The following is a 26413-nucleotide window of genomic DNA, read 5'->3' as shown; positions in this document are numbered from 1 at the left end:
TCCCCCTCCCCCAACCCTGGCCACGAATGATGGTGATTTACCAGGTCTGGAGCTCAGGAAAGACAACTGGGTTGGAGGAGTTGGGCCTTAGTAGCCTAGCTGTAGTCGTGGTCCTGGCTAAACACACCCAGGAAGAGCAGTAGAGTAGAAAGGAGAGGGTCTAGCTTATAGGTAGAGGAGGAGGACCATACAAGATAGTAAGTATGAGGAAAAGCAGGAGAGTGTAGCACCACAGGGCCCAAGGGAAGTTTTAAAGAGAGTTAATGTCAAACGCTCCTCTGGACCCTGTGGCCAATCACAGACAGTAGCCTTAATTCTGGCTAAAACACGTAACTTTGCCACTGAGGCCAACATCTGCTTACCCCAAGAGGCCAGCCAAGGTCCAGATTGGTTCAGGAGGAGCTTTGGCCTGCCCATCCCAAGGGCCCAGGGTATCACACAGCCACTGAGGTTACCGGGGGTTGTAAGGGATCAAACATCCTGAGTGGAAGGGGCTGAGCAGCCCCTAAGGCAGATCCTCCCAGCACTGGGCAGGCTCATTGCAAACCAACGTTTACGGTCAGTTTACTCTGTTCTTCCTGCAACATCAGTGCTTGCTCCTCCCACAAATTCTGGGATTTTTATCCCACTCCCTTGGTCTGGAGCTTGAGAAAGTGGTTTGGGCATACTTTATTAAGCATGAGGACTCAGAGATTTTAGACCTACTGGATATGGAGACTAGCCCAGGAGAGATATTTGGGGAGGTGTCGCAGTCACTTGCATTTGTTAAGGAGCCCACGTGGAGGTGACTCCTGGGAAAGAGGGTAGTGCTCACTGAAGACTGGCGGACCCCGGCCCGCTCCAGGGCGCAGCGTTCCTCTCAGAGCCAGACGGCATCTCTATGATGCAATATGCTGCGTTTTTTCCCACCCTGGCCACCACTGCCGGGAGCCACGGACACTTCCTCGACGGCCCGATGCCATCGCCCGCCACGGCTCGCGCCTCGGCGAGCGCGCTCACTGCCGCCAGCCCTGCGCCGGAAGTCACTGTAGCCCGCGTCTCCGTCTTCAGTACGACCTGGTCCAACTGCTGCGGCCCCGCCGAAACCTTGGGCACCACATGGAGCTCGAAAGCGGACAAGGCCGCGAGCCTCAGCAAAGGTACGACCTCTGATAAAGCCGCAGCGTCGCGCAAGGGCGTAACTGCTGACAAGTCGGCGGCCGCTCCGGTGGCCATGGCTCCAGTTCCAGCTCCGGCACCAAGCCCGGTCAACACCGGCCCGAGCGCGAGCCCCAGTCCAGCCTCGGTGAAGGCTCCGGCCGCGGACCCGACAGCACACTGAACCCACAGGCGCCGCTGGACAGACGATTCCCGAGAACAAGGCCAGTGGTCACTGCAGGTCGCAATGAAATGTCACCCGCTGAGGCGTCCTGTCTGTCCGTCCGAGGGGGAAGGGCGGGTGAAGCCATTGGGGAGAGACGGCCCACAGACTAGGTCCAGGCCGGCCTCTGGCCAGCACAAGTTGGGACCCGGTTCTTCCCTCCGAGGATCCTGCCTACTGGTGCCAATACGGAACTACATTTCCCAGGATGCACTTCGGGGTTCCCAGAATCCCTGCCGCCAATGACTGCGCGGGCTGCAGCGAGCCCGCACGAACCGGGCTGGCAGAGCTGCGAGAACCCAGGGTGTGTCAGCACCCCCGCCCCCGACGGGAACAGGTGGGGCCGGCGTGGCGACAGAGTGCTGACCACAACGCTTTCTCCCTGCAGACGCGCCCCTCCCACGGGCCCAGTCTAACCAGGTGTTGGGAGCGAGGTCTCATCTGTGCAGGCCCTCCAAGTTCACACGCCAGCCAGGGAAGCGCTGGGAACAAGTGTAACAGCCAAAATCCGGAACCACATTAGGGCAGGAAGCCTGGCTACCCGGACTATAGGCTGAGGGTTGGACGTTTATTCAAAACAATTAACAGCCTATACAAGACATCTCTAGAGCAGGGGCTGTGGGTCCAAGTGGAGCCTTGCACCTCTCAGCAGCTCCACCTTCCAGGACCCTGCATACTGCCTTCACAGCCCGTGGAGTTTGCTTGGAAAGGTAGAACAGAAAGCATTGTGGGATCGTATAGGCTCAGTCACAGGGTATTAGATGAAGCTCTTCTACCTGGAATGATTGGAAGTCGGCCCAGCAGGCTAGTCTGTCCCTTTCCCCCTGGAAGTTCTGCCTCCACTAAAGGCCACCAGGATGAAAGCAGGGTCAGGGCTGGGGACCCAGCGGAGTCCTGGGAAGCATCAGGTGGGTGTAAGTGGCGCCGGGGAACGAAGTAGAGATTGGGAGGGGTCTGATTAAAATAGAAACTGATGATCTTAATTCAGCACTCCCAAGATGAGTGCAAGGTGACTGCAGCAACCTTAGAGCTTCCCAGAAGACAGTGCCCCCACCAAGAAGGTGCTCTTAGTATAAGACCAGACCAAAGAGCCCAAGGAACTCCACAGGAGGGAAGGTCTCCCCAGGTCTGGGGAGCAGAGGGTAAAGAAACTCCCTGGGCCCCAGAGCCCAGTCTCAGAGCAAGGGGGCTGGGGGATCTGACCCACCCCTGGTCCTTACTTGTGGGTGTGTAAGCAGGCAGTGAACTTCCACTTGTGTGGGAAGTCACAGCCTGGGGAATTTTCCCCTTTAGGGCTGGGATGGGCCCCTGAAGTCAGTTGGAGAAGGTTTAGGGCTAGGTTCCAGGAAGTTCTGTTGAGTGCTCTGGGCCCCTCAGGCCTCTCACAGCAGACCTTTTGTGCAGGGCAAGTGCCCCCTAGGCTGTAGTTCTGACCTTGGGGAAAAGGTGAAACTGAGCCTGGTTAATCCCACTCCCACTAGCATGCACTGAGGCCCCCAAAACCAACTACATGGGGAGGGGCTGGCCCCACAGGGTCCGGAATGGAGGGTGGGGGCCACTGGGTGTGGGGTGGGGAGGGACTGGAGGCACAGCCCCCAGGGTTCATGGGTATTCCAAAGTCCCCTGAGTTATGGGTTCAGCTGATGTAGACACGGTGGAAGTCATGGGCACCAAAGGCTGCATTGCACTTGGGGCACTTCCTCTGGCGGGCCTCATAGCGGCCCCGTACGCACTCGAAGCAGAAAACGTGGAAGCACTTGGTGAGGACTGCATCCTTCTTGCGGGTGTTACAGCAGGGGCAGGTCAACCGCGCCTGGGCAGGGCAAAGGCGTCAGCTCAGGAACAATCCTGACAGGACCCGAATCCCAAGCTGATAGCAAGAGGTGGTCCAGACTAAGGCCACCACAGAGCAGACTGCACCTAACTCTCACCATGGCCCTAGGAGGTAGGGATAAGCACTCTCCAGATGAGGAAACTGAGGCTCAAAAGCCCAGGTTTCAAAACTAGAAAGTAGCTCAGTCTAGACTCTAACCTGGGTGGTGATGGCCAGTGGTCACATGTCCCCTCTAAAGGTCAATGACCCACAGGCTCCAACCTGAGCTCCTCTGCCCTGGGGCTTCATCTCTTGCCCCTCTGGCAAAACCCCAATCCTGGCTTAAGCCGACTGTCTCCCTTCTCTCCACCTGTATCTGGTAAGTCACAGATGGGCATGGCAGTGCCACTAGAAATCTGCTGTTCTCAACCCCCAACCGGGCCCATCCCTGGTGCTGCCCAGAAATCCTGCTGTGGGTCCCGGGATTCATTTCTCTCTAAGGAGGTTTTACAAATCTCCTCTCCTATGTTGAAACTTCCCACCTGCCACCAGGTCTCACTTCCAACTCCAGATAGGAAATTCCCTCAACTCAGCATTCCCAATATTCATCCTCTGCCCTGCCCACCACCTCAGCAACTCCCCACAAGCATCACCTCTCTTCCCTAGCTCTCAGAACCCTATCCATCAGCATTTGACAGGCTGTAAAGTCTGTTGTTTCTCCAAAAACCTTTCCCTGCTCCCTCATGGCTGCCTTGAGCTGCTTCTGCCCCTTCAAGGCCAAACTACTTCAACAGGTTGTCTATTTACTGACTCACTCTCCACCCTTTCCTCACTCCAGTAGGTGAAGAGTCCAGGTGATCTGACCTCCACCTCCACCTCCACCTCCGCCCAAGAACTCCCACCAAGACTGCCAAATCCAAGAGGCATCTCTCAACACTTGCTTCATTTGCCTTCTTGGCAGTCCTGAGCTCACCCCTGCCTCCTTGAAACTCTTCCCCCAATCAATTCCCTCTAGATTGCTCTCCTTCCTCCTAAGCTACAGGCTTCTTCTCTTCCTCTGTACATCATTTAAGCTTCGAGGCTCCTCAGGGGGAGTGACCCCTGTTCCGTGTCATGCCACAGACCCTCCCTGGGTGATGACAGTTATATGTGGCTTCTACCTTTGCCTCTGCTGACAATCCACCACAAACTCCTGTCCTCGACCAGCCCTTTTGCTTTGAGTGCCTTCCCAGACAGCCTCCCAAGAAGTCCCACAGGCACCTTATCCTCGACATCCTTGAGATGTCGCTCTCTGCACACTGACTATACAGGATACGCCAAGCAGCTCAACCTGGTTTACAAACCCTTCAGGATCTAACACTGCCCAACCCCCACCAGGCTTGTCACTCACCACAAAACCCATGTTCTGTCCTCCAACTACGACTGTCCAGCTCTGTCCTCCAGCATGCCTCTCTCAACTAAGGGCCTCCACCTCTGCTTTTCCCTTTGCTGGAACCCTTTCATTCCCATTCATCACAGCCAACCCTGACTGACTCCTCAGTTTTCCTTTGGATGATATTCCTTCCAGGAGGCCTGCTGACCACCAGGGCCATTAAGGGGCTCCTGTGATTTTCCACAGCCTCTCTGGCCTCTGCCATCACACTGCTCATCACTCAGATGGGAGAATTACTTGGGTGCCTCCTCCAACAGACTGTCAGTTTCAAGAGATCTGAGACCAGGTCTAATGCCTAGCCCTCTCACACCTAGCCAGGCACTCTGCCTGGCACATAGTATGTGTACCATACTTGACAGTTATCTGATTCTCCACAACGGGGTCTGCCCAGGTTTTGCCATCCTACCTTACTTCTGGGTTCCCCAGACTACCCACCAGAGCTCTCACCAACCCCCATCTAAGATTCCTAGGTCATCTAAGATTCCTGGAGCACATCCCAGCCCCAAGGCCCCACCTTGTACTCCTTGATCTCCTCCTGGAGGATTTCATCAGCATCTGCGTAAACCTCCACCTTTCTCTGCTTCTCCAGTTTGCGCCGCAGCCGGGAGATGTCCTCCTGGGGCAGGAGAGGGGCTAGGCTGAGTGCAAGGGTCCTCAATCGGAACCTCCTGCCTCCACCCTGCCCCCACCCCCTGCCCGCCACACACCTGAGCCCTCTTGAGGTTGAAGCTCTCTTTCTCACGGGCAGCCCGGCTCTCTGCCAGGCAAGGCTGGATCTCTCGCAGCCGTGTCTGCACGTGCTCCAGCTGTACCTTCAGGTCCTCGGCCAGCTGAGCTGCTTCCACAGCCTGAGGTGGGTGGAACGGGGAGGAGGAGCACTGTTTGCCTGAGCCTGGGGAGTCAGGCATGTAGAGCCATGGCCCACAAATGCTTGTGTCAACCATCCAATGATTCCTGCTCTCGGGATAAGTCCAGTATCTTCACTGGAACTGGTTCTGTCTCCTGACCTCTGAACCCTCACCTCCTCCTAGTCTACCTCATTCCCAACGCTTTCAGTTCCTCACCTGCATAATGCTCTCTCCTGTCTTTGAGGCTTCACCGGGCTCCTCTCTCTGCTCCCCTCAACTCCCTCAACACACATAATTTTTTCCTGCAACCCCCTGAGGCTTCAGCTCAAATGTCACCTCCTGAGACGGGCTGTCCTATTTTTCTTTCATCCGCCTCTATTTCTTTCATAAGACATACTGTGAGTTCCCTGGTGGCCTAGTAGTTAGGATTCCAGGCTTTCACTGCCGTGGCTCACAAGCTGTGCAGCGTGCCCCCCCGCCAAAAAAACATGCTATGATCTGTAATAATGTTAGTTTGCCTGTGGGATTACTGTCTTGCTATCTGCCCCTCAAAACTGGAAGTTCCGACTTCCAGCACAGTGGTCTTGTTCCTGTGATCTCCCCAGCACTCAGTGCAGGTCCTGGTATATAGCAAGGGTGTAACTAATACTGCTTAAATGAATGAGCCAAATGGAGAAGAAAAAAAATTCCAGGAGGGGGAAAAAAGACGAAAGTCAATGTTAATCTTAAGCCTTTACCATAAGCTAGAGGAGTGATGTCACCGAGAGGGCGCCACATTAGATCATTCCTAACTCTGTTACCCTCAAAAGAACAACAACTACCACAAGCTAAACATTTCTTAGGTTTAATACAACTACGTGCCAGAGACCACCATGCCCATTCCACAGCTAGCCAATGCAGTGGTCAGGACATGGGCTGTGGAGCCAAGGAGACCTGGGCCCAAATTCCAGTTCCACTCTTTCTTGAGCAAGTCAGCTACCTCCCTGAGCCTCAGTCTTCTCACTTATGAAAGGTAACAACAAAAACTGCTGTAGGATTATTTTCAGACTGAAATGTGACCAAGCATGGAAAGTCCTCCAGCACATGGTCTGGAACACAGTAAGTGTCTAAGACATGAGCTGGGCTGTGAGATGAAGCAGAGCCAGACTTTGGCCCAGGTCATCTGCTTCACGTTCTCTAGGCAGAGTCACAAAGTGAGGCTGTGAGCCAGCATCCCAGGTTGCTGTCCCCTCGCATAGGTCTGCCCTCACCTTCCTCTTGTTGAGCTCCAGGGCCTGGCTGCGCAGTGTCAGCTCCTTCTCCACACCCCCGAGGCTGCCCTGCAAGGCCCGCTCTTTTTCCTCCAGCTTCTGCACGGTCAGCAGCTGGGCATCCACCTGAGGACAGGGGTGGGGACTCAGTGCTGGGGAGCCCCTGCCTCTCCAGCTCCACCCTAACAAGCCCAGGGCAGCCATACCTGGGACTTGAGGCCAAGAACCTGCTCGCCCAGCTCATCCTTCTCCTCCCGCAGTAGCTTATGAATCTGGTTGGCCTTGATCCGCTCTGACATCAGCTTAAAGTTGGCATCGTCCTTTTCCCGCAACTGCTGTAGCAGCCGCCCATTCTGCTCCTGCATGTCCTCAAAAGCCTGGCCTGTCACGTCCATCTCTGAGAGCAGAGCCTCCTCCTCCTGCAGCAAGTGGGCAGGGACAAGATGGAATGTAGTAGATGGACGACAGTGGGGAAACCACAGGAAAACATGGCTGAGCAAAGAACCACAGAATGGACCCAGGCCATGTGCTAGAACAAGAGGTTTAGGGAATTCCAACATTCAGAAGCAAGGGGACCAGAACGGGGTCGCACCTGCTTGGTGGCACCCAACTTGCGTTGCAGGTGTTCTATCTGCTCCTCTGCCTGACGAATGCGCCGCAGGGCATCCTCATCAGCGATCTTCTTGCTCTCCCTCCGATCCCTCTCCTCTAATTCCCGGATGCGGCTCCGTAGCTCATCGACCTATATAACCACCAGAAGGAGGGAGCTCTCCTGTCACTGTTTCCTGCTGACCTAGGGCTCTGCTCTGGTTACAACCCCCTGGGGCAGCCTTTCTGCACACTCCATAGGCCCTACCTGCCCTCACCTCAGCCTTGGCCTTGCGTTCCGCTGCCATGAGCTGCACCTTATCTCGCTGCTCTTTGGGTGCAGACTTATACATGTCCAGCAGCAGTTTCATCTCCTTCTGACTTTCCTGGGCCTTCCTGGGGGAGGCACAGGAGGAAGGCTTGGTGAGTAGGGTTGGAGGACACTTGGCAGGGGTGGGAAGGAGAAAGGAACAGGGCCTCACTTGAGCTCTACTCGGAGACCTTTGAGGAGCTCTGACTCCTTCCTCTTGGCCTCCTCCACCTTGACCTTCTCCCGATCAGTCCTTGAGAGAGCTGAGGCTACAGATGGGGGCCCCAGCCCAGGCCCTTCCCGCTCTCGAAGTTCCCGCTTGGGTTTGACCTCAGGTTCTCGGCCCCGGGAGGAGGGGGCCTGGGCCCCGGGGGTCAGGGCCTGGGCCTCTTCCTCAGAAGGGACCAAGTCTTCCTTCTTCACCAAGGAGGTAGTATTGGCAGTGCCAGGCACTGAAGCCATCTCCTTTCTGGCGTCAGGAGCACCAACAGGGCCTGGCCCACCCTCTTCTTTCCCTGGGGCTGGGATACTCAGGCCAGAGTCCTCTGGGTGGCCCAGGGTGGGGATGGAGTGGGTAGAGCCACTGGCCTGGGCCCGGAGCTGCAAAGCAGAGAGAGAGAACAGGACTGAGGTGAGACGTGCTCACTGGGGTCTAGCCGCAGCTTTCCCCAGGCAGCCCCCTCCTCACCTTGGCAATCTCAGCCTGCACTTCCCGCAGCTTCCGCTTGTATCGCTGAGCGTCCCCCTTTAGCTGGTGGTTGTGGTTTTGGAGGCTGCTGATCAGGTGGCGCATTTCTCGGTTGATGGGCCCTGGAAGAGTACAGGAAACCAAGGCTGGGCTGGTCCCTGGGTTAGGGGCCCAACCCCTCAGTGGGGTTGGAGGCGGGGCCAGAGCCATCACTCTCATTACAAAGGAGATAACAACTGAAGCCTTATGTAGAGAGTGTGATCTCATCAAATAAATGAAGAGAATTCACCTAAACATAACTTGACACTGCCTATGTGTGTTATTTCTGCTAATGCAGATTTTAAATATATTTCCAAACTTCCTTTCAAAAGAACACATAACTAACTGTAAACTCAACAAAGTAAGTTAGTCCACTTCTTTTAGCTTTTTAAACAAATACCTTCTTAGTTACATTTCCCTGGCATTTCTCATAATACTATTTTCCCTCCCTGCTTTATTTTTCTTGATATATTTGTCACAACCTAATATACACGTTCAATTTTTTCCTCCTTTGTTGTCTGTCTTCCGTCACTATAACACTGCTCCACAACAGGGATCCGTTTTGTTCACTGGTATCATCTCAAAGCCTAGAACTGAGCCTGGATCATAGAAAGTGTTCAATAAATCTGTGAAAAATGAACTAGTATCTCAAAGAGGCACCATAAGGCCAGAGAAGCATGGATGAGGGTGACAGCTCCCGTTCTGGCCGAGTCTGCTCCATGAGCCACCTCATCTGGCTGTAAGCCTCACTGTGCCTTTGAGCCAGGTGGTGTGGTCCCCCCATTTTCCACAGAGAGATGAGGCTCTGGGAGAAAAAAGGACTTAACCTCTTACATCTGGATAAGCATCTGGCCACACCAGGGCCCAGCAATCCCAGATAAGGCCCCACCTCAACCCTGTCCTCACCACATACCCGCCTGCTCGTTGGCCGCCAGGTTCTGTTCAAACTCGATGCGCAGCATCTCGTATTCCTTGCGTACCTGGGCCAGCGTATCCTCCAGCTGGATAACCTCTGTGCGCAGTTTCTTCTGCAGCCCCAGCTCATCACTCTGTGGGTTGAGGCATTAAGGACCCACACAACCCCTTAGCTCCCAGCAAGCCCCCGCTACCTCAGGCCTCAGCAGCTCAGGAAGAATTTACTCCCAAGGGACCTCTGGCAGGCACACAGGGCCTCTGACACCCTTGACACAGGAACAACCTGACCCTGAGGGTCTGGCCTTTACCCCTGTCCCCGGCCCCTGTTCCAAGGGCATACCTCCATGTGCTCAATGTGCCTCAGGTGGGAATTCTTGGTGGCCAGCAGCAGCCCACGGGCCTCGTCCAGCTGGGTCTTCACTTGCAGAGACTCATTGTAGAGCAGTGAGAACTGCGCCTGTAGCATTCGGTACTCCCCTGTCTCCCGTACCACCTCCTCAGGAAGGCTCCGCAGGGCTACCTAGGAGCAGGGATGTCCAAAGGCAACCAGCAAGAGGTTTCAGAGCTCAGCTCCTACCGTGCAGGCTCAGGCCCTCCCAGCCCCAAACACAGCTCACCTTGAGGCGCTCATTGGTCCGCACAGCCCCCTGAAGTTCAGCCTGCAGTTTCTCCAGCTCTGCCATGCGACTATTGGCCAATTCCTGGTTTTCCTCCAACTCTGCATTCAGCATCTCAAACTGTGGAGTGGGAAGGGCAGTGGGAGGCAGGGCCAGGCCAGGACACATGCTCCCCTCATAGCCCCACCATATGCCCTACCCAAGCTCCCCTGTGCAGAGCACTGATGTGCTCTGAAGGCCCAGGGACAAGCCGGACCCAGGAACTTTCCTAAGGGCCCCCAGGCAAGTAGGAGAAAACTCAGTACTGCCTGGTCAGTGCTGGGAAGCAAGGCTTGTAACTGACGGGGTCAGGGAAGCCTTCCTGGAAGACCTGAAGAGCAGGCTGAGCAAGGGGAGACAGGGGCCCAGTGACCCTGTAGCACCAAAAAAGTGTGCAACGACCAAGAATTGAGACAGCAAAAGCAGGACAAGGAATGAGACAGCGGCAGTAAGGCTCTTTCTCAGCTACACGACTAAGAATGCCAGTTGATTCCAACATACCCCAACATCTCTTTTCTAAGTGGTACTTTTAACCAGTTGATGTACGACCCCACCTAATTCTTGTCAGTTACCCAAACTAGAACTTAAGCTCCATGAAAGGTTTAATTCCTGTGTTTCGTTCTCCAAAATGCCTGCTTCCTACACAGTACCTAGCACTTAGTGGTCAGCAATTATTTACTGAATACACATATGAAAGAATGAAATAAAGAACACTGTGAGTAATGAAGAAAGACCTTCGAGACCACAGTTGGACGTCTGTCCTTAATTCTGAGGAGACGTTCAAGGGCAGGTGGAGAAAAGGTTGTGGGAGGGATGAGGAAAAATGCTGCTGCTCACCTTCTGCATGCTGAGTGTGATCTGGCCCCCCTGAAAGCCTGAGGAGCTCCCAGATACATAGTAGCCAGAGTTGAGCTGTGAAGAGAAGACAGAGGAACAGATGGGTGTGGAGGAGAGAAGCGAGGGCCCCAAGTACCCTGCTCTGGCTCCATCTGACCCAGTGTCTGATCCTACCTGCTCCAAGGCCTCCGCTAGGTGCTTATTGAGCTTTTGCTCACGCTTCCGCAACTTCTCAATGTCCCACTGTAGGTCTTCTACTGTCGTCTCCATCTCCAGCACTTTGGTTTCTGCAGATGTCACTTTATCCTGGAGCTCAGAGTACTGGGGACAAGTAAGGGGACAGGTGCTTGGATAAGAGACGCAGCTCTCTGAGATCCTGGGGTGCCCATCTAATCCAAACCCTGCCCTGGTTCTAACCCCACCCTAAAAGCCCAACTCCCACCTCCAAAGAGATGCGGTGGTGCTTCTCCTGTAGCTGGGTGGCCAAGTCCTGCAGTCGCCGGTTCTCACGGCCCAGCTCCCGGGTGCGTGCCCGAGCCGCCTCACTGGGGGGCTCACTGTCCCCTGGGAAGGCAGGACTCGGGTAAGAGCCAAGTCCAGGGCAACGGGTCAAAGTACTAACTCATCCTGGAGTCTGCTATGTGCCCAGTGTGATCCACCAGCTGTCTTGCCATTTTCTCATGACAAAGCCAGGAGTCTTTGTCCCCACTGTACAAAGGAGGAAACCAGCTCAGAGAGGAGAGCCATCTGCTCAGAACGCCCAGGCTGGACTGACAGAACTAAGGCTGGGAGAAGTCAGTCTGCCTGCAAAGCCTGGGCACTTGCTACTATGCCTCATGGATCAGCAACTGCCACCAAGATTTGTGCACAATGCTCCCAAGAGGTCTCCAGCCACAAGGGGGAGGCTCCCCCAGCATCAACAACTCCTCCCACCCATCCCTCTAGAGCTCAACTCCAGGAATCAAAGTGAGAGCCACCATCAATAGCCTAACCCTTCCCCTGAAAACATGGCTGATTTATTCCTTGGGGAACTGTGGCTGCCTCTGGGCCAGAAGCACTGAGGAGGGGATACCATAAAGATGCAAATGGAGTTGGACACCTCCGGGGTGGGGGCACAAAGAACTAACCTCGGCTGTATACTCGCTGACAGAGTTCCTCCACCTGGCGCTGTAGGCGGTCGGAGGCCTCCACGACACGGGACACAGCTGCCTTGGAGAATTCCATGCGGCCCTGCAGCTGCAGCTCCACCTCCTCACTACTGCTCGCACCCAGGGCCACCACGAAAGCCAAGGCTGGCTCACTGAGAGGTGGCCGCAGCTGCATTGGCAGGGGCTCTGGGAGGGACGGACAGACCCTCATGAGGATAATGGTAACAGTTACCACCACTCTGTACCAAGTTCCAGATCGCCTCCTTCAACTCTCTATGGCTCACTGAGTCAACATAACCAACACCTGTAGTACTGTGTTATCCTCATCTTAAAAGTAAAACAACTGCAGTTCAGTGAGATAATTTCCTCAAAGCCAGAGAGCTACCAAATCACTTCTTCAGGGAAGGCCTCTCTGCCTTCCCAAACTAAACTAGTGTGCCCACACACTAATTCCCATTCAGGGACCTATATACTTTTTTCTTATGGTTTATAATCACTTTCTCCCTAATGGTTGGGGTAGTAAGTACTTCTTTTTTATTTTCTTCTTCTCCTCCGAAACTACAATGCCAACTACACAGTCAACATTTAATACTTTTTTGAACTAAGAGTGTCAAAACATGAATTGCACTCTTAACCATGTCATTCAGATTCCAAAACCTGTATTCTTACCCACTGCCCTTTGCTGCCCAGATATGAAATCAATTTGTGTGTGGGGGGGGTGTGTGTAGGAAGGGACATCAGCAGCCTAATGTCAAAATCCCCTCCTCTCCAGGACCTTCCCCAGAACTTAATTAAGCTTCCCAGATCCCAGGGCTCTGGCCCTACCCCTCAGCTCCGATGTCCCTGGCTCTGTGAGAGGGGTCTCATCACGTGTTGGGCCCTCCTGGGTCCCAGGCGCCTCTGTCCCTGAAGACAGCTCCCCCTGGCTCTCATGGTGTCGGAGAAGGGCTTCCACAGTTTCATCCAGCTGAAGGGAGAAAGCACCAAAAATGTTATGAATCCCTCAGGTGCTTCCCAGCATGATATTCCTTTCCTAGCAGAGGAGTCTGAGGATTGGCAGCTGGATCAAGGCCAGGTCTCGGAAAGTAGAAGGGCATCCACCTGGGCCCAGTAGCGATTGACAATGAGGAGTGTGGCGTCATCTGTGGCCTGCCGCTTCTCCAACTTCTCAATTCGTTCTCGGAGTTCATCTTCACAAGCCTGTCTCTGTTCCAACCGCTCTGCCAGTTTCTTATTCTTGAACTGCAAAACCTTCAAGTCCATCTCCTCCTACCAAGGAAACAAAGGGGCCGAGGAGATGATCAAGCAGAGACCAAGAACCCAATCACAGAAAGAGACAAGGAAAAGCAAAATGGAATGGATGGGAGAGGGGAGTATCCCCAGACTAACTGCTAACAGGATTTAAAGAGGCTCAGACACCGACAGAGAAAGCAACTCGGTTGCGAGGGTCACGTTCTGCTTCTGCCTCTTCCTAACTCTGAAGTCTTTGACAAGTCACACGCCCTCTGGGAACCTGTTTTCCTATCTGTAAAGGGAAGGCAGACGTCGTGTCTTAGGTTTCTTTCAACAGAGTGTTCTGAAAAGTGGATCTTGCTAAACCTGGGGAACTGGGAGTAAGGTTCTAGACGACGTGGACGGAGAACAGAGATGGGAGTTCTGGCAAGTTGTGAGGCCTGAAACAGGAGCCCACGAACCGTGGAAGAGATGCCCCCAAGACGAATGGGCTCTATAAGCGTGGTTGTGGTCTTCTCCTCGCGACTCAGCTTCTTCTCTGGGGGCCCCGAGCCCCCATCGCCGGCGGCGCGTTTGTTACCGGGCCCAGACATGGCCGCGGCGGCGAGGAGCGGCGCAGGTTCTCCCGAGGCACGTCAGGCAGGCGGAGGCGACGCTTCCGTCACCTGCAGAAGACAGAGAGCAGAGATGTGGAAGCGGCCGGAGCTCTGCGGCCCCGAGCCTCCCCCGCACCCACCTACTGGACTCCGCCCCGCCGGCCCCGGGCCCCTCACCGGCAGCAGAATCAGCCGACTGCCGCCATCTTGGACTCCCCTAGACGTCACTGGCCTCCCCAGCACAGAGCGCAGGAGCCGCAGGCAGTACCGGATGTGGCGAAATCTTCTCCACTTCCTGTTTCTATTGGTCGCGCTTTGTCCCGCCTTTCGGGTCCCGTTTGGTTTTTTTCTGAAGACAGTTCCTATGGTAACCGACAACACACTTCCACTCTCCATTCCTAATGACATCGCCCGCCTCAGAATAGCAACTTTGAAGCGAGGGCACGGGGGCGGGCATTGTAGCTTATTACGCACGCGCATTCTCTTCTCACTGATTGGCGAGCGCCGTACACTTTCTCTCTTGCTCCAAGAACCCCCTTAGCAACGGTCACCGTTGAGACGGAGGAAGACGCCCCCAGCGGGTTGGCTGTGCCTTGCCTCTCTGCAGCGTAGATTGGCTGAAGCGTCGATAGAGGGCCAGGCCTTGGCAGCCGCTGCTGGAGAACCGGCTGTCCCAGAACCGAGGCAGGACAGAACCTGTGGTGCCCCGCGGCACACAGGAGCGACAAGATGATACGTCGGAAGTCCAGCCAATTCCAGGGACTGAAAAGGCAAGCGGAGCTTGAACAGCACTACGATCTGCGGAGAGAACCCAAGAAAGACCTCAGGTCATTGGATGAATCGGCCACGCGGATGGGAACAGGTGTGCATACCGAGTCGGGGACCTTGGCTTCGGTGAATGCGGATGAAGATCCTGCAGCCAACTTGTTCCCGGTGAGGACTGGACAGAGTCGTCCGCTCATGAATGTTTATAAAAGGGCTCCCCAGCAGGGCGCCACCCGTCGTTATGCTTTCTAACGTTCAAGACGTTTCCCGGGCTGCATTGGTGAAGAGACAGGGGTGTGTGACCTCCCCCGCTTGTTAATATGCTCATGAGTAGTACTTAGGGGTCGCTGAAGCCCAGCCCGCCAGCATTGCTCGTAGCTAGTCTTTAAGATAAGGCAAGTTAGCGCGTTCTTAGGCCCGCTAGAGATTCGCAACGGCTCAAGAACTAGGGGCTATGAACAGCACAGCCTTTCCCAATCCGCTTTCTCTCTGCAGCCGCCACTGCCCCAGCCCCGGATCTGTATATGGTGAGTGTGGAGAACTTTTGGGGAAAGTTACCCTTCACACTTGTATTATTCCTTTAGGGCTTCCCCACAATCCTGTCAAACATCGACGGTATCCTTCCTCCTCATTTTACAGATGAGGAGACTGAGGCCCAGAGATGCAATTACCCGAGATGATTAAGTCAGATCTGCTGCCCCAGTCCAAAGAGAGTGTGAGAAGAGGGGAGCCAAAGACTGAGAATGTAAATGTAGTATCAATGCCTCTATGGAGCATTGTACAAATGGGGACACTGAGGTTCACAGAGGGAGACTTGCCCAGTTATACAGTAAGGGAGTGGAAGAGACCAGAACTCAAGTTTCCTAACCCTATGCTTTAGAAATGAAGAGAATCGTGAGTTCATTTTGGCCATACCCTCTATTTACAGATGGAGAAAGTGAGGCCCAGAGAGGGATGTGACCTGCCTAAGGTTACACAGCAATTTAATGGAAGGGCCAAACCTCTAACTCAGGTCTCTTGGTTCCCAGTCCAATGCTCTAGCTATCATAGCCCTGTCATGAGACTAATGCATAATGGCCACCAACACCTTTTCCCCTCTCTTTTCCTATGACAGGAAGTACCTGGACATCCATTCCATGCACAGGCTGGAGATGACAGCCAACGTTGAGGAGATGAGGGAGTATGCGGGGGGAGCAGGGAAGGGAATAAGAGCTAGCTCTTGGGGAAGGCTTGGGGATGGGTGGGCTGGGAAGGCATGAGGAATGCCTGGCTCCAAAGCCTGTTGTACACTAGTGTGGGGCACTGAAGAGAGGCTCCGGTTGTCACTCATTCCTTCCTCTCTCCCTCCCAAGGGTGCTGGCCGAGCTGTTGGGGCTAGGGTCTCCTGTGCAGAGCCTGCGGGACGCCATCACCCTGGACCTCTTCTCCCATGCACTCATCTTCTGCCGCCAACAAGGCTTCTCCCTGGAGCAGACATCAACGGCTTGTGCCCTGCTCCAAGATCTTCACAAGGCCTGTATTGGTAAGAGGAGGCCCCCGAAGGCTTTGAGTCCAAGGGAGAGGAGAAGGCTGGCACAAGTGACCAAGGGAAGTAAAAGCAGGATTAGCACCTGAAATCTTTGTTCCGTCATCACTAGCAGCAGTATCACACCCAAGTTATTTCACCTTTGAAATCCTCTATTTCCTTATCTATAATAAGGCTACAGCACTGTTATGAAACTGTTCTGAGAAATATTATATATAATATATGTAGATATGTGCACAGTGCTCAATAAGACAGCTCTTGCTTTACTCCTGGAACTAATTTTCTACAGAATGTTTAACAAGAGCTAAACTATGTATTTCTTGGTTTATTGTCCGACACTTCCATTAGAATATACGCCTCTTAAGGGCAGGAACTTGTCTGGTTCAGTGCCCAGAACAGTGCATAGTGGGTACTCAAATATTTGTTGCCTGTATCTTTCTACTTCTAGAGCTCATGCTCAGTAAGTAGCTGTTGAGTGACTAAAATGAATGATTATCAGGGGGGGTACTCACTGTCACATCTTGCCTTCCCTCCCAGCAACCCCCTTGGGCAACGTGGAGGAATGTTACCGCTACTTCACCAGTGTTCTTTTTTGCCACGGAATCAGGGTCAGTTTCACTCTCCCCCCAGATAAGGTCTAGCCCAGCCTCCCACCCTCTCTTACACACATGACTCTCATCTTCCTCTGAAGGCCACAGTGGGCTCTTCCTGCTCCTGGATTGCCAGGCACTTGGAGAAAAGGTGAGGGCTTCAGGAGGTGGTCAGTCCTCTAACTCCCAATCATCCCCACAGCGGCCCCCCTTCAGTATCAACCTCTTTAAGGAGGAACAGCTGCTGGCCCTGGCAGATTATGTGGTCAACACCTACTTCCGCCACTTCAAGCTCTACAAATATGTCTTCACACCCCAGGTACTGGGCCATGGGCTACAAGAGGCCACGCCTCATCTCCCCCCTTTCCCTCAGTGCAGACGTCTTCCTCCCTCTTCCCAGGTGCGGCTGGATCTATCTTTGACTTACATGGGGCTACAGGCACCCAAGCTCTGGCCAAAGGATGAGACGGGTAAGAGAGAATGCCAGGGCGAGGGCTGGACTGCGCTGGGGCTGGGGCTGAAGCCTCCTCCTGCCTTCTGGCTTGCAGAGAAAGAAGAGGGCAAAGAGGTGGAGGAGCAGGCAGTCACCCCAGAGGAGGAGGAACCGGAAACAGTGGTCCAGCCAAAGCCAGAGCCAAGTGAGGACCTGGAGGGGTTAGGGTTCCCTGTGACTTTGGGCAGGTGTGAAATGAAGGGTTTAGACCATATCAGGACTTCAGACTTTTTGTTTTAGTCATGGTGTTCTTTCTCCAAATGATTCATTACGCAGAAGTCCAAGATGGCAAACAGATAAAAGCACAGCTGCTGGGGGTGAGGCAGGAGTCCCAGAAAAGGATTATAAAACCAATGACAATAGGGCTTCCTTGGTGGCGCAGTGGTTAAGAATCCACCTGCCAATGCAAGGGACACGGGTTCAAGCCCTGGTCCGGGAAGATCCCACATGCTGTGGAGCAACTAAGCCTGTGCGCCACAACTACTGAGCCTGCGCTCTAGAGCCCGTGAGCCACAACTACTGAAGCCCGCGTGCCTAGAGCCTGTGCTCCACAACAAGAGAAGCCACCACAATGAGAAACCCGGGCACCACAAGGAAGAGTAGCCCCCGCTCACCACAACTAGAGAAAGCCCACGCACAGCAACGGAGACCCAACACAGCCAAAAATAAATAAATAAATAAAAATTACAATCTCTCTCTCTCCTCATGATCTCTCTCTCTCCTCATGATCTCTCTCCTCATAATCTCTCTCTCCTCATAATCTCTCTCTCTCCTCATAATCTCTCTCTCTCCTCATAATCTCTCTCCTCATGATCTCTCTCCTCATGATCTCTCTCTCCTCATAATCTCTCTCTCTCCTCATAATGTCTCTCCTCATAATCTCTCTCTCCTCATGATCTCTCTCTCCTCATAATCTCTCTCTCCTCATAATCTCTCTCTCCTCATGATCTCTCTCCTCATGATCTCTCTCCTCATGATCTCTCTCTCCTCATAATCTCTCTCTCTCCTCATAATGTCTCTCCTCATAATCCCTCTCTCCTCATAATCCCTCTCTCTCCTCAAAATCTCTCTCTCTCCTCATAATCTCTCTCTCTCCTCATAATCTCTCTCTCCTCATAATCTCTCTCTCCTCATGATCTCTCTCTCTCTCCTCATGATCTCTCTCCTCATAATCTCTCTCCTCATAATCTCTCTCTCCTCATAATCTCTCCTCATAATCTCTCTCTCTCCCTATAATCTCTCCTCATAATCTCTCTCCTCATAATCTCTCTCTCCTCATAATCTCTCTCTCTCTCCTCATGATCTCTCTCTCCTCATGATCTCTCTCTCTCCTCATAATCTCTCTCTCCTCATGATCTCTCTCTCCTCATAATCTCTCTCTCTCCTCATAATCTCTCTCTCCTCATAATCTCTCTCCTCATAATCTCTCTCTCATGATCTCTCTCTCCTCATAATCTCTCTCTCCTCATAATCTCTCTCCTCATAATCTCTCTCATCATAACCTCTCTCTCCTCATAATCTCTCTCTCCTCATAATCGCTCTCTCTCCTCATAATCGCTCTCTCCCCATAATCTCTCTCTCTCCTCATAATCTCTCTCTCCTCATGATCTCTCTCTCCTCATAATCTCTCTCTCTCCTCATAATCTCTCTCTCCTCATAATCTCGCTCTCTCCTCATGATCTCTCTCTCTCTCCTCATGATCTCTCTCCTCATAATCTCTCTCTCTCCTCATAATCTCTCTCTCCTCATAATCTCTCTCCTCATAATCTCTCTCTCATGATCTCTCTCTCCTCATAATCTCTCTCTCCTCATAATCTCTCTCCTCATAATCTCTCTCATCATAACCTCTCTCTCCTCATAATCTCTCTCTCCTCATAATCTCTCTCTCTCCTCATAATCGCTCTCTCCCCATAATCTCTCTCTCTCCTCATAATCTCTCTCTCCTCATGATCTCTCTCTCCTCATAATCTCTCTCTCCTCATAATCTCTCTCTCCTCATAATCTCTCTCTCTCCTCATGATCTCTCTCTCTCTCCTCATGATCTCTCTCCTCATAATCTCTCTCTCCTCATAATCTCTCTCTCCTCATGATCTCTCTCTCTCCTCAAGATCTCTCTCTCTCCTCATAATCTCTCTCTCCTCATAATCTCTCTCTCTCCTCATAATCTCTCCTCATAATCTCTCTCTCCTCATAATCCCTCTCTCTCCTCATAATCCCTCTCTCTCCTCATAATCTCTCTCTCTCCTCATGATCTATCTCTCTCTCCTCATGATCTCTCTCCTCATAATCTCTCTCTCTCCTCATAATCTCTCTCTCCTCATAATCTCTCCTCATAATCTCTCCTCATAATCTCTCTCTGTCCCTATAATCTCTCCTCGTAATCTCTCTCTCCTCATAATCTCTCTCTCTCCTCATAATCTCTCTCCTCATAATCCCTCTCTCCTCATAATCCCTCTCTCTCCTCATAATCTCTCTCTCTCCTCATAATCTCTCTCTCTCCTCATAATCTCTCTCCTCATAATCTCTCTCTCTCCTCATGATCTCTCTCTCTCCTCATGATCTCTCTCCTCATAATCTCTCTCTCCTCATAATCTCTCTCTCCTCATAATCTCGCTCTCTCCTCATAATCTCTCTCTCTCCCTATAATCTCTCCTCATAATCTCTCTCCTCATAATCTCTCTCTCCTAATAATCTCTCTCCTCATAATCTCTGTCTCTCATGATCTCTCTCTCCTCATGATCTCTCTCCTCATAATCTCTCCTCATGATGTCTCTCCTCATAATCTCTCTCTCCTCATAATCTCTCTCTCCTCATGATGTCTCTCCTCATAATCTCTCTCTCCTCATAATCTCTCTCTCTCCTCATAATCTCTCCTCATAATCTCTCTCTCCTCATAATCTCTCTCTCTCTCCTCATCTCTCTCATAATCTCTCTCTCCTCATGATCTCTCTCCTCATAATCTCTCTCTCTCCTCATAATCTCTCTCTCTCTTCATGATCTCTCTCTCCTCATAATCTCTCTCTCTCTTCATGATCTCTCTCTCCTCATAATCTCTCTCTCCTCATGATGTCTCTCCTCATAATCTCTCTCTCCTCATAATCTCTCTCTCCCTATAATCTCTCCTCATAATCTCTCTCCTCATAATCTCTCTCTCCTAATAATCTCTCTCCTCATAATCTCTCTCTCTCCTCATGATCTCTCTCTCCTCATGATCTCTCTCCTCATAATCTCTCCTCATGATCTCTCTCCTCATAATCTCTCTCTCTCCTCATAATCTCTCTCTCCTCATGATCTCTCTCTCTCCTCATGATCTCTCCTCATAATCTCTCTCTCTCCTCATGATCTCTCCTCATAATCTCTCTCTCCTCATAATCTCTCTCTCCTCATAATCTCTCTCTCCTCATAATCTCTCTCTCTCCTCAAGATCTCCTCATAATCTCTCTCTCTCCTCATAATCACTCCTCTCTCTCCTCATAATCTCTCTCTCTCCTCTTAATCTCTCTCTCTCCCTATAATCTCTCCTCATAATCTCTCTCTCCTCATAATCACTCTCCTCATAATCTCTCTCTCTCTCCTTATGGTCTCTCTCATCTCTCTCTCTCCTCATGATCTCTCTCCTCATAATCTCTCCTCATAATCTCTCTCCTCATAATCTCTCTCTCTCTCCTCATAACCTCTCTCTCCTCATAATCTCTCTTCTCATAATCTCTCTCTCCTCATAATCTCTCTCTCCTCATAATCTCTCTCTCTCCTCATAACCTCTCTCCTCATAATCTCTCTCTCTCCTCATAATCTCTCTCTCTCTCCTCATCATCTCTCTCCTCATAATCTCTCTCTCTCCTCATAATCTCTCTCTCCTCATAATCTCTCTCCTCATAATCTCTCTCCTCATAATTTCTCCTCATAATCTCTCTCCTCATAATCTCTCTCTCCTCATAATCTCTCTCTCCTCATAATCTCTCTCTCCTCATAATCTCTCTCTCTCCTCATAATCTCTGCTCATAATCTCTCTCTCCTCATAATCCCTCTCTCTCCTCATAATCCCTCTCTCTCCTCAAAATCTCCCTCTCCCCTCATAATCTCTCTCTCCTCATGATCTCTCTCTCTCTCCTCATGATCTCTCTCTCTCCTCATAATCTCTCTCTCCTCATAATCTCTCCTCATAATCTCTCTCTCCTCATAATCTCTCCTCATAATCTCTCTCTCTCCCTATAATCTCTCCTCATAATCTCTCTCTCCTCATAATCTCTCTCTCCTCATAATCTCTCTCATGTTCTCTCTCCTCATCTCTCTCTCTCCTCATAATCTCTCTCTCTCTCCTCATAATCTCTCTCTCTCTCCTCATCTCTCTCATAATCTCTCTCTCCTCATGATCTCTCCTCATAATCTCTCTCTCCTCATAATCTCTCTCTCCTCATAATCTCTCTCTCCTCATAATCTCTCTCTCTCCTCAAGATCTCCTCATAATCTCTCTCTCTCCTCATAATCACTCCTCTCTCTCCTCATAATCTCTCTCTCTCCTCTTAATCTCTCTCTCTCCCTATAATCTCTCCTCATAATCTCTCTCTCCTCATAATCACTCTCCTCATAATCTCTCTCTCTCTCCTTATGGTCTCTCTCATCTCTCTCTCTCCTCATGATCTCTCTCCTCATAATCTCTCCTCATAATCTCTCTCCTCATAATCTCTCTCTCTCTCCTCATAACCTCTCTCTCCTCATAATCTCTCTTCTCATAATCTCTCTCTCCTCATAATCTCTCTCTCCTCATAATCTCTCTCTCTCCTCATAACCTCTCTCCTCATAATCTCTCTCTCTCCTCATAATCTCTCTCTCTCTCCTCATCATCTCTCTCCTCATAATCTCTCTCTCTCCTCATAATCTCTCTCTCCTCATAATCTCTCTCCTCATAATCTCTCTCCTCATAATTTCTCCTCATAATCTCTCTCCTCATAATCTCTCTCTCCTCATAATCTCTCTCTCCTCATAATCTCTCTCTCCTCATAATCTCTCTCTCTCCTCATAATCTCTGCTCATAATCTCTCTCTCCTCATAATCCCTCTCTCTCCTCATAATCCCTCTCTCTCCTCAAAATCTCCCTCTCCCCTCATAATCTCTCTCTCCTCATGATCTCTCTCTCTCTCCTCATGATCTCTCTCTCTCCTCATAATCTCTCTCTCCTCATAATCTCTCCTCATAATCTCTCTCTCCTCATAATCTCTCCTCATAATCTCTCTCTCTCCCTATAATCTCTCCTCATAATCTCTCTCTCCTCATAATCTCTCTCTCCTCATAATCTCTCTCATGTTCTCTCTCCTCATCTCTCTCTCTCCTCATAATCTCTCTCTCTCTCCTCATAATCTCTCTCTCTCTCCTCATCTCTCTCATAATCTCTCTCTCCTCATGATCGCTCTCCTCATAATCTCTCTCTCTCCTCATAATCTCTCTCTCCCCTCATAATCTCTCTCTCCTCATGATCTCTCTCTCTCTCCTCAAGATCTCTCTCTCTCCTCATAATCTCTCTCTCCTCATAATCTCTCTCTCCTCATAATCTCTCCTCATAATCTCTCTCTCTCCCTATAATCCCTCCTCATAATCTCTCTCTCCTCATAATCTCTCTCTCCTCATAATCTCTCTCCTCATAATCTCTCCTCATAATCTCTCTCTCCTCATAAACTCTCTCTCCTCATAATCTCTCTCCTCATAATCTCTCCTCATAATCTCTCTCTCATGATCTCTCTCCTCATAATCTCTCTCTCCTCATAATCTCTCTCTCTCATCATAACCTCTCTCTCCTCATAATCTCTCTCTCCTCATAATCTCTCTCTCCTCATAACCTCTCTCCTCATAATCTCTCTCCTCATAATCTCTCTCTCATGATCTCTCTCTCCTCATAATCTCTCTCTCCTCATAATCTCTCTCCTCATAATCTCTCTCTCTCATCATAACCTCTCTCTCCTCATAATCTCTCTCTCCTCATAATCTCTCTCTCCTCATAACCTCTCTCCTCATAATCTCTCTCTCCTCATAATCTCTCTCTCTCCTCATAATCTCTCTCTCCTCATAATCTCTCTCTCCTCATGATCTCTCTCTCTCCTCATGATCTCTCCTCATAATCTCTCTCTCTCCTCATGATCTCTCCTCATAATCTCTCTCTCCTCATAATCTCTCTCTCCTCATAATCTCTCTCTCCTCATAATCTCTCTCTCTCCTCAAAATCTCCTCATAATCTCTCTCTCCTCATAATCACTCCTCTCTCTCCTCTTAATCTCTCTCTCTCCCTATAATCTCTCCTCATAATCTCTCTCTCCTCATAATCACTCTCCTCATAATCTCTCTCTCTCTCCTTATGGTCTCTCTCATCTCTCTCTCTCCTCATGATCTCTCTCCTCATAATCTCTCCTCATAATCTCTCTCCTCATAATCTCTCTCTCTCTCCTCATAACCTCTCTCTCCTCATAATCTCTCTTCTCATAATCTCTCTCTCCTCATAATCTCTCTCTCCTCATAATCTCTCTCTCTCCTCATAACCTCTCTCCTCATAATCTCTCTCTCTCCTCATAATCACTCTCTCTCTCCTCATCATCTCTCTCCTCATGATCTCTCCTCATAATCTCTCTCTCTCCTCATAATCTCTCTCTCCTCATAATCTCTCTCCTCAGAATCTCTCTCCTCATAATCTCTCCTCATAATCTCTCTCCTCATAATCTCTCTCTCCTCATAATCTCTCTCTCCTCATAATCTCTCTCTCCTCATAATCTCTCTCTCCTCATAATCTCTCTCTCTCCTCATAATCTCTCCTCATAATCTCTCTCTCCTCATAATCCCTCTCTCTCCTCATAATCCCTCTCTCTCCTCATAATCTCTCTCTCCCCTCATAATCTCTCTCTCCTCATGATCTCTCTCTCTCCTCATCTCTCTCCTCATAATCTCTCTCTCCTCATAATCTCTCCTCATAATCTCTCTCTCCTCATAATCTCTCCTCATAATCTCTCTCTCTCCCTATAATCTCTCCTCATAATCTCTCTCTCCTCATAATCTCTCTCTCCTCATAATCTCTCTCATGTTCTCTCTCCTCATAATCTCTCTCTCTCTCCTCATAATCTCTCTCTCCTCATAATCCCTCTCTCCTCATAATCCCTCTCTCGCCTCATAATCTCTCTCTCTCCTCATAATCTCTCTCTCTCTCCTCATGTCTCTCCTCATAATCTCTCTCTCCTCATGATCTCTCTCCTCATAATCTCCCTCTCTCCTCATAATCTCTCTCTCCTCATAATCTCTCTCCTCATAATCTCTCCTCATAATCTCTCTCCTCATAATCTCTCTCTCTCCTCATAATCTCTCTCTCCTCATAATCGCTCTCTCTCCTCATAATCTCTCCTCATAATCTCTCCTCATAATCTCTCTCCTCATAATCTCTCTCTCCTCATAATCTCTCTCTCTCCTCATAATCTCTCCTCATAATCTCTCTCTCCTCATAATCCCTCTCTCTCCTCATAATCCCTCTCTCTCCTCATAATCTCTCTCTCCCCTCATAATCTCTCTCTCCTCATGATCTCTCTCTCTCTCCTCAAGATCTCTCTCTCTCCTCATAATCTCTCTCTCCTCATAATCTCTCTCTCCTCATAATCTCTCCTCATAATTTCTCTCCCTATAATCCCTCCTCATAATCTCTCTCTCCTCATAATCTCTCTCTCCTCATAATCTCTCTCCTCATAATCTCTCCTCATAATCTCTCTCTCCTCATAAACTCTCTCTCCTCATAATCTCTCCTCATAATCTCTCTCTCATGATCTCTCTCATAATCTCTCTCTCCTCATAATCTCTCTCTCTCATCATAACCTCTCTCTCCTCATAATCTCTCTCTCCTCATAATCTCTCTCTCCTCATAACCTCTCTCCTCATAATCTCTCTCCTCATAATCTCTCACTCCTCATAATCTCTCTCTCCTCATAATCTCTCTCCTCATAATCTCTCCTCATAATCTCTCTCTCATGATCTCTCTCTCCTCATAATCTCTCTCTCTCCTCAAAATCTCCTCATAATCTCTCTCTCCTCATAATCACTCCTCTCTCTCCTCTTAATCTCTCTCTCTCCCTATAATCTCTCCTCATAATCTCTCTCTCCTCATAATCACTCTCCTCATAATCTCTCTCTCTCTCCTTATGGTCTCTCTCATCTCTCTCTCTCCTCATGATCTCTCTCCTCATAATCTCTCCTCATAATCTCTCTCCTCATAATCTCTCTCTCTCTCCTCATAACCTCTCTCTCCTCATAATCTCTCTCCTCATAATCTCTCTCTCTCCTCATAACCTCTCTCCTCATAATCTCTCTCTCTCCCCATAATCTCTCTCTCCTCATCTCTCTCCTCATAATCTCTCTCTCTCCTCATAATCTCTCTCTCCTCATAATCTCTCTCCTCATAATCTCTCTCCTCATAATCTCTCTCCTCATAATCTCTCTCTCCTCATAATCTCTCTCTCCTCATAATCTCTCTCTCCTCATAATCTCTCTCTCCTCATAATCTCTCTCTCCTCATAATCTCTCTCTCCTCATAATCTCTCTCTCCTCATAATCTCTCTCTCTCCTCATAATCTCTCCTCATAATCTCTCTCTTCTCATAATCCCTCTCTCTCCTCATAATCCCTCTCTCTCCTCATAATCTCTCTCTCCCCTCATAATCTCTCCTCATGATCTCTCTCTCTCTCCTCATGATCTCTCTCTCTCCTCATAATCTCTCTCCTCATAATCTCTCTCTCTCCCTATAATCTCTCCTCATAATCTCTCTCTCCTCATAATCTCTCTCTCCTCATAATCTCTCTCATGTTCTCTCTCCTCATCTCTCTCTCTCCTCATAATCTCTCTCTCCTCATAATCCCTCTCTCCTCATAATCCCTCTCTCTCCTCATAATCTCTCTCTCTCCTCATAATCTCTCTCTCTCTCCTCATGTCTCTCCTCATAATCTCTCTCTCCTCATGATCTCTCTCCTCATAATCTCTCTCCTCATAATCTCTCTCTCCTCATAATCTCTCTCTCTCCTCATAATCTCTCCTCATAATCTCTCTCCTCATAATCTCTCTCCTCATAATCTCTCTCTCATAATCTCTCTCTCCTCATAATCTCTCTCTCTCCTCATAATCTCTCCTCATAATCTCTCTCATAATCTCTCTCCTCATAATCTCTCTCTCCTAATAATCTCTCTCCTCATAATCTCTCTCTCCTCATGATCTCTCTCTCCTCATGATCTCTCTCCTCATAATCTCTCCTCATAATCTCTCTCTCCTCATGATGTCTCTCCTCATAATCTCTCTCTCTCCTCATAATCTCTC

General features: G+C 50.3%; 2 protein-coding genes across 7 annotated transcripts in view; one reads left to right on the top strand and one right to left on the bottom strand.

Annotated features, from left to right (window-relative positions):
* Nucleotides 1–1853: 1853 nt before the first annotated feature.
* RNF40 (ring finger protein 40) lies at nucleotides 1854–14117 on the bottom strand. Its single transcript, XM_059036176.2, has 20 exons — nucleotides 13891–14117; nucleotides 13579–13782; nucleotides 12986–13153; nucleotides 12710–12851; nucleotides 11864–12070; nucleotides 11179–11300; nucleotides 10911–11057; nucleotides 10737–10811; nucleotides 9861–9980; nucleotides 9584–9763; nucleotides 9242–9377; nucleotides 8290–8411; nucleotides 7774–8201; nucleotides 7570–7687; nucleotides 7296–7445; nucleotides 6910–7122; nucleotides 6704–6829; nucleotides 5313–5453; nucleotides 5120–5221; nucleotides 1854–3173 (listed from the first exon to the last, which is right to left on the bottom strand). The coding sequence occupies exons 2-20, from the start codon at nucleotides 13708–13710 to the stop codon at nucleotides 2997–2999; spliced, it is 3006 nt and encodes a 1001-aa protein (XP_058892159.1). The 5' UTR covers nucleotides 13711–13782; nucleotides 13891–14117; the 3' UTR covers nucleotides 1854–2996.
* A 132-nt stretch (nucleotides 14118–14249) lies between these two features.
* Nucleotides 14250–26413, top strand: part of CFAP119 (cilia and flagella associated protein 119) — a 21230-nt gene continuing 9066 nt past the window's right edge. The window contains exons 1-9 of one of the 6 annotated variants that reach the window (XM_067013591.1): nucleotides 14250–14646; nucleotides 14974–15005; nucleotides 15593–15658; nucleotides 15831–16000; nucleotides 16541–16611; nucleotides 16796–16912; nucleotides 16994–17063; nucleotides 17142–17231; nucleotides 17363–17776. In XM_067013591.1, coding sequence (XP_066869692.1) covers nucleotides 14443–14646; nucleotides 14974–15005; nucleotides 15593–15658; nucleotides 15831–16000; nucleotides 16541–16611; nucleotides 16796–16912; nucleotides 16994–17063; nucleotides 17142–17231; nucleotides 17363–17475 — 933 coding nt within the window. In that variant the 5' untranslated portion in view covers nucleotides 14250–14442 and the 3' untranslated portion in view covers nucleotides 17476–17776. Of the gene's footprint in view, nucleotides 14647–14973; nucleotides 15006–15592; nucleotides 15659–15830; nucleotides 16001–16540; nucleotides 16612–16795; nucleotides 17232–17362; nucleotides 17777–26413 lie in introns of those variants that run through there. The other 5 variants (XM_059036243.2, XM_059036244.2, XM_067013592.1 and 2 more) reach the window with 5 other exon arrangements.

This window comes from Kogia breviceps, chromosome 14 (assembly GCF_026419965.1).
Source record: "Kogia breviceps isolate mKogBre1 chromosome 14, mKogBre1 haplotype 1, whole genome shotgun sequence".
Lineage (NCBI taxonomy): Eukaryota > Metazoa > Chordata > Mammalia > Artiodactyla > Physeteridae > Kogia > Kogia breviceps.
This window is presented reverse-complemented; position numbering and strand designations above follow the sequence as displayed.

Bases quoted from the DNA above. Each gene is read 5' to 3' on its own strand.
- RNF40 (XM_059036176.2), bottom strand. From the start codon at position 13,710: ATGTCTGGGCCCGGTAACAAACGCGCCGCCGGCGATGGGGGCTCGGGG. The intron at 8,412-9,241 runs GTATGTGGTGAG...GTACTCTTCCAG, and splicing joins GGCGGCCAACGAGCAGGCGG to GGCCCATCAACCGAGAAATG. The intron at 7,446-7,569 runs GTGAGGGCAGGT...GTGGTTATATAG, and splicing joins AACGCAAGGCCAAGGCTGAG to GTCGATGAGCTACGGAGCCG.